Raw genomic sequence first — 11,323 nt, 5'->3', positions numbered from 1 at the left:
GATTGCTTTCACTAGTATACATATTTCAATCATCAAGAGGTCCAAAAACTGAACTTCACGGCTATATGCAAGGCTACATAGGGGGTATAACAGGTAACAAATTGTGATTAGTAAATATGTGTTTGTGAACCTAGCCTAGGTTAGGCTGTGACTGTGTAGGCTAACGTTAGTCTCTGCGTTGCATGTTTTCGTGTGTTTACGTATACCAACGAGCGCTGCTGTATTCGTGTATAGCACCCATTACAGGATACACTAAACATTAGATAGGCCTTGATCAATTGCAGTTGTGAAATTGGTTCATGGTAAAGGGATGGAGAAGAGAGAACTTTTTAGAATTTGGCTGAAGAGTGGTGGATTCAAGAGGGAGGGGGTTAGAGAAAGGCATAGTAAGTATGTTTGGGGGGGGGGGGGGGGGTGGCTGAGAATGAGTGCTACTGCTATCTTGTTCTAACTTTTACTTACTTCTAGCCAGACTAGCCCCCATCCCTTTAGAAAACAAGCCATCTAACCCCCCCCCCCTCTCTCTCTCTCTTACACCCCTTGTCATAGGAAGATATGAATGTATAGTATGATTGTATGTTAATTATCATTTCTTTTTATTGTTATCTAATTTAACTCATGTGAATCTGGTATTTAAATTGTGGGCAGTTCTTGAATCCACATATGCACACGTTTCATATCTACAATTTTGCATTATAGGATTTTGGGCCCTACTTTGCATCCATTGTTGAACTACATATATGCAGGTAGGATGTGTGTAAATCCATAGGGCACTAGACATAGGAGTAATATTAGAATTGGTCATTACATAACACATATGTATATTTCATGCATTTCTTTGCTATAAAGTGAGTGTACAGGTGTTAAAGAAAAGCCAGGGAGGTAATTCAAAAAGAAGCATCCATGTGTCATACAATAAAGGTCACACTTTAACACACGAGTCTATGGGGATTGAATTAGGCCTGTGATACCATCATGCATGCTGAAGTGAAGTTGGTGTTTACCAACGAACGTAGAGGGCAGCAACACACGGCAGGGTTTGTTGGTGCCCTCTACGTTTGTTGGTATTTATATAATACAAGGAGGTTACACGGACCTAATCACAACTGGCAGGCAAAATATATTCCTTCATCCAACCCATTCTTAATTTTTAAATTTGATATTGCTGATTGACAAAAATGAATGAATATGACTGACAATCTAACACTGATTCTAGGGAGGGTACTTACTGAACTTCCTTTTTCCATATTGGAAAGCTATATCACTACAATGGAAATATTTTTTACTGGCGGAAGAATTAGGGCCATTTTAATCTCTGAGGTGACGAATTTGATCCCGTCAGGTGTAGTCTTCATAAATGCCGATTTATTTTTAAAATGAGCCGGTCGAGGTACCCTTCTCTGGTCAGATATGGAATGTCAGACATGTATCCTATCCACTGGTAGTAAACATTCAACCCTCGAATTTCCTCCTTATTTTCTATGATTTTTTTAAAGTGCCACTTTAACACACGAGTCTATGGAATATGAATTAGGCCTGTAAAACCAGGAGAAAATGAAAATGGGAGAAAAATAAAAGTTTTCGAAAAATCCTTCGAAGTATCCAAAGTGTATTTTTGTTAATAGGTTAATAACAATTTTCTTGTTGAAATCATGTATATTTTCTTTTTGCGATCTTCAGTAGTCTGTTTTGGTTTTTATTATTCATTTTCATCTACGATTATGTTTCAATTTATTTATTGTTAAAAATGTTCAGTTACGGTCCTTAGACCTTTGTATCATGTATCTGTGTTTTAAACCTAATAAATAAATGAATAAAATAAGGAGTTTTTTTTATTATCTAATTGATCAATCTATCTACTCAGTCATACATCTATTCATTTATTTGTTTGTTTGCCATGATTGCATTTGAAAGTCTTGTTTGCATATAATTGTATATTCAATGATTACTTTCAGAAGAATATGTTGGCCCCTATATTTTGTCAGATTTTAAAGACTACTTTTGATAAACATATATGACCCGTATTCTAAACGGTAAATTGCCAATTCGTCTACTGCCAACTCGTCCACTCACCGCAAGGTCTACTTTCATTTAGTCTAATGCCATTCTGTCCATTAAGATTTCGTCTAACAACCATTTGGTCCATTAACCATTTGGTTCAATCATCACTTCGTCTAATCACCATTTCGTCTATGACCATTTCGTCTCATAACCAGTTGGTCTAATATCCATTTCATTTTCATTTATTTGCACGATTTAACACTTAGTCTAATTCCAATTAGACCAAATGGTATATGGACTAAATGGTTATTGGACCATTACTGGTTATTTGACGGAGTGGCATTACATTAAATGAAAATAGACAATGTGGTGAGTGGACGAACAGATGGTAGACCAAATGATAGTAGACGAGTTGGCAATTGGACGAATTGGCATTAGACGAATTTGAAATAAACCTTCTGAACTCCGGTCTAACTTAAACCAAGGGCTAAATCTGGTCTTAAATTATAGGAAGCTATGAGTATAAAAGAACTGTTTAAAATATTTAAATGCCTAATGTGTTTAGTAGGATACTTCCCATGGTGTAATGGTTGAGAAATCTTAAGATATTGGGTGGTCCTTTTCAGGACCAACACTTGCCCAAGAAAGATACATGGTGTACCGTGTAACCTACTAAACTATATTCTTCTTCGCCATGGAAACTTTCAGAAGTTGAATATATTGTAATTATTATTTCAAGATTTATTTGTTCAATTTGAATGCCAAATGTGATGAATATATATATATATATATTGATTATCTAATTGTAGAAATTGATGTCACAATTGGCTTATAATTGTTAACCCATGACTTTAGACTACGGTTTCAGTTAAACCATGAGTTCAGAATACGGGCCAATGAATGTTATGAAATTATAATTTGCTTCTCCGTTGATTTACGTCTTTTACCGCTTCCATCTACACTCTTAGAAAAAAATGGTGCGAATTTGAACCTTTCTGACCCGTATTTTGAACCCTCGAGAAAAAAGGTTCCCAAGAAGGTTCTTTACGTGCACAGGAAACTTAAATGTAAAGAACCTAAAAATAAGTTTCAAATTGGCTGTTTAGAAACGTAAGGGAACGTTTAAAAGTTCAATTTTTTTCTACGAGTGAATAAAAAGCAAACCAATGCTGTTCAATTATATTTTCTTTTTCTTTTGGAAAACTATATATATATATATATATATATATGTATATACATATATATGTATATATATGATGGTCAATAAAAAAAACCGACTGATCGACCGATTGATTTTACTCATTATCTAAACATACAAAATATTCCATTTTGACAATCACATTAATATTATTTTTAAAAGATGCGTTGGTGAGTATTCGGTGTTCAGATAATTTAAACGCATAATATGTATTATATATGCAATAATATATTCTATAATCTCTATCAGGGCGTTGTGACGTGTGACTGTAATCCAAGCAAGGTGGTGAAGTTACAAACTGATGCAGAGGTTCGAGCCCCCGTCTTTCGGATTGTGACGTTAAAGATCCCAGACGTAAATTATCGTATCTGATTGATACACGTCTGACAAAACTCAAATACACACCCACACACTTGTAAATATATCATTTACCACATATCATACATTAACATAACTAAACGAAACCAACAAAAACATTTCTGCTGAAATAATAATAGTCAATACATACACACAAAAACAAAGTAATGTTTTGGCAAATGAATTATATATTTTTGTATATATTATTATATACTTTCAGATGGTGCTCGGACTCGGGAAGTTCAGTGACGATATTGATAGCGAGGAAAGTGACAGCGGCAGTGCCGTAGTGACAGGTATTAGTCTTGAACATTCTTGCACATAGTTTTAGAGCTACACTGTAGAATATGAATAAAATACTCAATATTTTAGAATAACATCATAACTATGCACATTTCGTACAATCATTCTACAGAATTTGGACTAAATTATAAATCAAAGGTACTTATTATTTTTTTTATTAAGTTGGATAATTGCTATTTGACAATTTAACCTCGACATAACACCCCCCCCAAAAAATCAATGAATTTAAGGAAAACATTTAGTTGTATGTAAATAACTTGGTATTAATGATGACTACAAAATATTTATTCATTCAATATGTACTAAACGAGCAATGTAAAAAGTGGCTTTCTCAACAGCTGAGGGGCTAAGTGCCGCAACAGGTCTGGAATCGAATCACATAAATTATGTTTGTCGTGTATTAAAATTAAACAGAAATTTGTTAATTCTTTATTATAGATGATTATGTGTATAATGCAATACCTCTTTATATCAGATCGTCCAATATGCATGTACAGTTTTAGTTGGACTATGCGTTTGTTGTTTTATCGTATTGACTGCAGCTAAAGATGAAGATGGTTCGCCGGCTCCTACGGGGTACAGCCAAAGGTCTAGTTTGGGGACCCCCACGCCTATTTATTGCATATGCCCACCGGAAACAGGCATGTCATGTAAAATGTTCCTTATTTTCCTGCACTGTCAGGCATACCTCCAACAAGTGAATGTCCTTGCCACATTTTATTTTCATTTCAAAGACACTCATGACGAAAAACCTCCGTTTGAGAAGACTTTACCCCCGTTTCTTTTTCACCAATTCTCTTCTCCAAGTACTATAAGCCCTAAATATCAAAACACCTGTTTCTTGACCTCGGTCCAAAGATAACACGACAGTCCAGCACACACAGCAGGGGGCCACACACGATGGATTGCAACGTGTCAATAATAAGAGCCTGCTATGGAGTTCCGTGTATACACGCGGTGAAGTGCAACTTTTTTCTTCTTTCTTTCTTCCTTTCTTTCTTCCTTCCTTTCTTTCTTTCTTTCTTTCTTTCTTTCTTTCTTTCTTTCTTTCTTTCTTTCCTTCTTTCTTTCTGTCTGGCTGTTTTATCAATGCGCGAGTGAACGGCATGCATCCCATATTTTCTTGCTGGACGGACAGAAACTATGGGATGCATCGCAGCGCTGAGGGCAGTCCCTGCATGCAAACCATACCCTAATTTTTATTCGCTTATTTTCCTTATTTCGAGGTCGATTTTCTTCGTTCGAAATTGAGAGAAAGGACTAATATTGGATGTCTGAATACAATATGCCTTTGAAAACGTGATTAAATATCGAAGACAATAATTTCATTCCGAAGTTCCTTCTACAGGCAGAGAAGTCTTACGTAATAGCACAGCTGTTGTTTATCATTTCGTCCTTGGCTTTACTGGCCTGTGGAGGTGAAATTGAGACAACGGGGATTACCTGGCCAAGATGGGTTTATCGGGGCTTGGAAATGTTCAAATGAGAAATTAGAGTTTCAAACGAAAAATGGGGTCTAATACCGCAGTTTGCGATCCCAAGTGCGGTGAAACCTCAAACGGGGTATTTTCGTAATGTGCACATTTCAGGCGTAGAGGGCGGCATTTTCCAATAAAAGAGCATTGATCATGTATTGTATTTGCATATGACATTTATTATTTTACGGCACTTTAAAACTAATACCACTAGCATGAAAATTTTCCCCAACCTTTCCCTGTATGCAACATATGAGATAGCACCTAAACAATATGTAATAAATTAGGGAAATAAACGCACGCACAACTTTCTTATTCTGTTTCTCATTTTCTGTCAGAATGCTTGATAAAAAAAAATATTTATGAATAAAAAAGAACCGCATGCAGCTTGTGCTATCTCGTTCTTTGTAGTCTCTGCTTTGCACTGTTTCTGTCTGTCTATTTCATGTGACCTTTTTGGATTGCCTGAGCGTAAGATGTTAGGAGCGTTTTAATTTTATCTTATTTTTTATTTTTTTTTAATTTATGAAAAGGGAGACTTCGTGCAGAGACGTATGAAACTATGAGTATTCACAGTTCTTCCGCTATTAAGCATTAAACCTGGCAATTGTAAAGTTGCAAAACACTAATCTAAATGTTATCAAGGATAATTGCACTCCTAATCTTGCATGAATCTTTATAGCAGTTACAAATACGAAAGTAATCCAGACTCTTTACTGTTCCCATGATCCCCCAACTTGCTGCAAGCCGTCGATGATAGCATTGTAGGACGGACAACCATGTCCAGCGGAACGGTTGTAGGCCTAATTTGTAGATAACGACTTCTTCATTCTGTACAAATATCGCGAAATGGAGACATAATCATCGGTGGAGACAGAGGAAAAGAAAATTCAAATACAACTCGTCCGATAAGCATATGGGTTGTTCGTACTTACAATTTTATTTCGTCAAAGACTACTAATATATTGTAAACCACGTTGCGTTTGTTTGTAGATCGGTTTAGGAATATAGACATGTGGACTGATAAAATTTGTTTCCTGATATTGAATAATGAAAAACAGGTTTGACTCCACGTTGAATCGAAATCTTAAATACATTATTTATGTTTGATGTTATCTTTCTTTTCCTTAATTATCAATTTCCATAAGTTTTATTTATTGTACTTATAATTCTCTTAGGAAATCGGCAAACAATTGGACTTCTAGTTGGAAAACCGGTTAAGACAAGTTATAATCAAAGACAAAGATATTCACAGTGACACTTAACTGTTTTTCCCGTCTTAACCCATGCAGTTACGAAGATAATTTGCGAAAATAAAAATGATACACTTGACTGCGGAGAAGATTTAATCGACATCGGCTCCGCCGTTTACGGCCGCACTGAAGCTGAAATCTGTCCACACTCTTCGGCAAAAGATGCTTCTGCCATGGAATGCAATGACACAGACGTAACGACCCTTGTACGTGGACGTTGCGACAATGAAACGTTTTGTGAGGTTGAATCTTCGAATGGTCAATACGGAGACCCATGTCATGGCATCTTCAAGTATTTGAACATCACGTATTCCTGTAAGGGTAATCTTACAGACCAATTGATTCTTCCAGGTTAGACACAATCAGAGACTCATACCTGTATTCATAGTGTACCTCTTCTCTGTCTTTTGCACTGCTTTCTGCATCTACATTAGTATCTATGATCCTGACATTTTCTCAAGCTCACTCTATCATAATGCATGTAATGTGTTTGCCATTAACACGTTTCTCATCATTTAGGTTAACACAAGCTTTTCATGAACAGATAGAGTTTCTTCTTGGTAGACGTAACTGAAAAATATACGTTTTCAAGTTTGATGCAAACCTTTTATACTTTTGGAAGCTTAATGACAGTCAGTGTCTCAGTGGAGATAACAGTAATTAATGATTCGATTGTTGACCATTTCCTCGACACTCATGGCAAAGTGACGTCACTTCAGTCTATCCTCTTTCATTCATTTCGTTTTTCCAAAGCGGTAATTGTTGTATATAGCTTCCTTTTTCTCAAAATATTTCTAGGGGTGTTTAACGGCGGAAAACAAGATGTCAAATTTTACCTCAGGCTTATTTTCAACCAATATTTCCATGTTTGATGGCAAGTTTTCGTAACATATTCAGAAACACAATTTCATAGTATTCCACTCTTCATCCGTTTGAGAGTTTGTCGTTTGAGAGTCAAAGTCGTAAGTGCCTCGTGGGGTTTTTAAAGTATCCGAGAATTTCATGCGTCTTCTTAAACCCCCCGACGACTGCATCTTAATGACTAAATGCCACTTTGCCGATCACTTAGACCTATATTGTGATGAATATGTGTTTCCCCAAAAGGGAAATTGCCTTGACTGTTCATGGCATTTGGTTGAAGTCTTGCCTTGCCATATACATATATCGCTTTATCACTGTAATTTCATGACAGCGGCGGCACCATGTATCTTAAACTAGGGGGGGGGGGAAGCAAAGGCAGACACTAAATATTTTGCCTGTTTCACATAAAAGAGCTCGAAGCGCGAGATGAAATTTGAAACTAAGGCCATACTGACTAGAAAAGGGACCCGTTAAGGAGTTTTTGCAGTGATTAGTGAAGATGATATCTCATCAAATCCAGTAAAAAAAAAAAGGTGTACAAATGCCCGTGTGCCCCCCCCCCCCCTGTGGTGCCGCCACTGTTTCATCATGCCTATGCATTTGTCCTCCGCACTATCTCCACATCATTAGTTTTGGTTTAGGTCTGCGATTGTCTTTTGAATATAACTATGATAACTGCACCGATTGCGTACTTTGCAATGTGCGTACGGCCGGACTCGGGATACAAAATGTGTGCAGAGAAGGGATCATTTGTTGATGTTTTTTAAGAGAGGGAGAATGGAGAGAGGAGATAGAGTTTCGGATTGACAGAGTCAGTTTTTATCGGACAAGCAAAAGAAAAAAAAAAGAGAAAGAAATGCCACTGGCCATTTTTAATATGCTTGTCCGGAGAGACAATTATAACAAAGGGACAAAAATCGATGCTAGCTTCCTTTCATGGCACTGGCTATGAATTTAAAGGTGAATCCAACCCAAATAAAAAATTATTTTTATAAGAAAAATAAAAATCAGACAAGTTTAGGTGAAAGTTTGAACAATATTGGACAAACAACAATAAAGTTATGAATTTTTAAAAGTTGTAAATATTGGTAATTACTATACTCATGGAGACTTCAAATTGGCTGCATATGGGATGTCATAGTGATGTAAGGCAAGGACTACTCTTTCATGTACTCCAATACATATTATGGCTAAAATGTCATTTTTCCCAAAAGTTTATTTCAAATTATTTTTTTCTTACATGATAATATTAAACAATATACTACCTGGGTTATATTTAGATTACAGCCCCATGGGGAATGGGTACTATTAGGAGAAAACCACAAATCCCTGATAATAAAGTACATGGCCTATGGGAAAGTTGTCCTTGCCCCTTGTCATAATTTACTTACCCAGTTGCCAATTTGAAATCTACATACTATTAGTGATCTCAATTTTAAAGCAGCTATAAGTTTCTTATTGCTTGTCTGATTTCTTTCAAACTTTCACTGTTCTTTTTTATTTATTTTTCTCCTTCCCAACACAACATTTTATGGCCAAGGCTGGTTTCCCCTTTAAGAAATGGCAAATCCTACGAAATCTAATAACTGGTTCCTAATAATCTATGCATGTATCTTTGCATGTACCGGGGTAATAATATATCTGTAAAGCGCTTAGACACGTCGTTCCGATGGATTAAGCGCTATATAAAAGCGGATTATTATTATTTAGTTTTTCTACCATCACTTCTTTCGTTTTAATAATGCATTTTGATGAAGAAATATGTTTCTTTTATATATATATCCCAGTTTCATTTTGGTCGGAACACGAACGTATCATATGCCCTTTGTCGAATCCAGATCCAAACTGAAATACATACTTGAACGTATGCAGATCCTTTTTTATTATTATTGGGGGCGAAATACCTGGATAAAATTACGTCACTGTTTAAAGCTTAACCTTACTGTATAATGTGCAAAAAAAGTTCTTTATTCATTTTCATTTCTTAAAATGTTAACATTTTGGATTTTATTATTGCAGTTTCACCGCAGAACGATACGTGGGTAAAAAAATATAACTTCGGCTTCATCAGTTTAACCAATGTTTTCACAAAACACCTGAGGATAGTTCCCAATTCAAATGAAAACACTTATATCTCTGTATCATGTGTTGTACCTGGATGTATGGACGTCAGAGGTATTCAAGATATTGATATTCCAACTGGATGCGACGTCATTACAGTATGTTCCACTGCGGACATCACTGTCCATGGTATAGTCCGAAGTGAAAAATTGATAACCGGTGGATTTCTAGCTCTTCCGAATGACTTCCTCGGGGAGGAATACTTGATAGATGTATACACACCGAAGTCAAACATACGTCGTGCCCAAGTCGCAATAACAGCCATTCACAACGACACAAACGTAGTGATCGAATGTGTGGAACCTTGTACTATCGACAATCAAACATTTTTCGAGAATAGGACTGTTGTCCTGAGTATAAATGAGTTACTTCTATTTAAAGCAGGTTCTTATGGCGGTAACCTGACTGGAACCTTGATCAGAGCTGATAAGTCAGTCTCGGTCGTAGTAGGTTCAATGGGTGTAGTCATACCGTCTTGGTCTTCGAAGCCTAGTTTAGACCATGGAGTAATTATAGAACAATTGATGCCTGTCTCAAAGTGGGGGAGGGTCCACTTTGTTCCTCCTTTTCAAAATGCCACAAACGGATGGGTTATTCGTGTTTCGGCGTTCTACCACAATACCAATTTAACCCTGTCTCAGTGTGGGAACGGCAGTGTACAACACCGCGTGCTTAACAGACAACAATTTACTCACGTCGAAGTCGCAGAGGACATGACCAGTCTTGTATGCTTAATAATCTCCGATAAGCCAGTTCAAGTCATGCAATATATGGCAAGTTCTACCAAGGAAGAGTATGGCGATCCGAGTATGACGTTAGTCCCACCAGTGCAAGATTACCATGGGAATACCACATTTCGCTGTAACAATACAGGCGACATTTTGCAATATGTAGATATAATCACATCAGAACGCGGGAAAGACAGTCTTCAAATAAATGGCGGTTCGGTTACTGATCTCACTGGTCATTGCTTCAATGTATCTGAAGATCTAAAGGCGACATTAGGATCCAATTTTCCCAGGGTTAAAGAATACTGTTACTTTTACAAACAGCTAAAGAACGGTACATACCACGTGACTCAGAGTGACCAATCAGAGAGGTTCCTTGTTCGACTCTACGCACAAAGTTATCGTGTTGGAGGAGCGATGCTGGCCGGCGTGTCATTTCAAAATCCTGAAACGATGATCATTAGCACAGGTAAGTGCATGCTTTACGGGTTAATAAAGCAAGTTGAGAATAAAGTGGATCTTTGGAAAGAATTTGTTTGAGAGCTCAACCACGGAGTTGAGAGATGTACTTTCGACTATCTAATTGGTCACTCGGATCAACGGTTACAAAACAAAATTTATGTGCACCTGATAAAGTCACCTTTGCTTAAGGTGTTCATCTTCCCTTCATAAGAAAAAACAATATTTGTTGATACATTCGATATAATTATATGGATGTTTAGCACCTGTAATTGAGTTTGTGAATATGATGATAAACCAAGTCTATCACTTGGCCATATTGAGCTAAACATGTAATATTGTTGCGTAGACATGTGCTCATCTTCTGTGAAATATAATTTCCTTCCGAATATGTGCAAAATGAAATGATGAATAACAATATTACTAAAATCCTAATAGGACATACACACAAATCATACTGTTTTTCTCCCTTTACCCAAAATGAACGATCATGGAATTTGGCTGTTCTTATATTCATATATTCATTTTTCGCATATAAGTGAACTTAAAATACATTCGCATGGAATA

General features: G+C 36.5%; 1 protein-coding gene across 1 annotated transcript in view; it reads left to right on the top strand.

The window, feature by feature from the left end:
• The first annotated feature begins 975 nt into the window (after positions 1 to 975).
• The window catches only part of LOC135157813 (uncharacterized), a 35,132-nt gene continuing 24,784 nt past the window's right edge, over positions 976 to 11,323 (top strand). Inside the window, exons 1-5 of the mRNA XM_064114754.1 lie at positions 976 to 1,056; positions 3,449 to 3,553; positions 3,777 to 3,852; positions 6,627 to 6,938; positions 9,468 to 10,766. Of these exons, the coding sequence (XP_063970824.1) occupies positions 976 to 1,056; positions 3,449 to 3,553; positions 3,777 to 3,852; positions 6,627 to 6,938; positions 9,468 to 10,766 (1,873 nt within the window). The remainder of the gene's footprint in view (positions 1,057 to 3,448; positions 3,554 to 3,776; positions 3,853 to 6,626; positions 6,939 to 9,467; positions 10,767 to 11,323) is intronic.

Source organism: Lytechinus pictus, unplaced genomic scaffold, assembly GCF_037042905.1.
Source record: "Lytechinus pictus isolate F3 Inbred unplaced genomic scaffold, Lp3.0 scaffold_20, whole genome shotgun sequence".
Classification (NCBI taxonomy): Eukaryota; Metazoa; Echinodermata; class Echinoidea; order Temnopleuroida; family Toxopneustidae; genus Lytechinus; species Lytechinus pictus.
The sequence above is the reverse complement of the archived record's forward strand: the minus strand, read 5'-3'. Positions and strand labels throughout refer to the sequence as shown.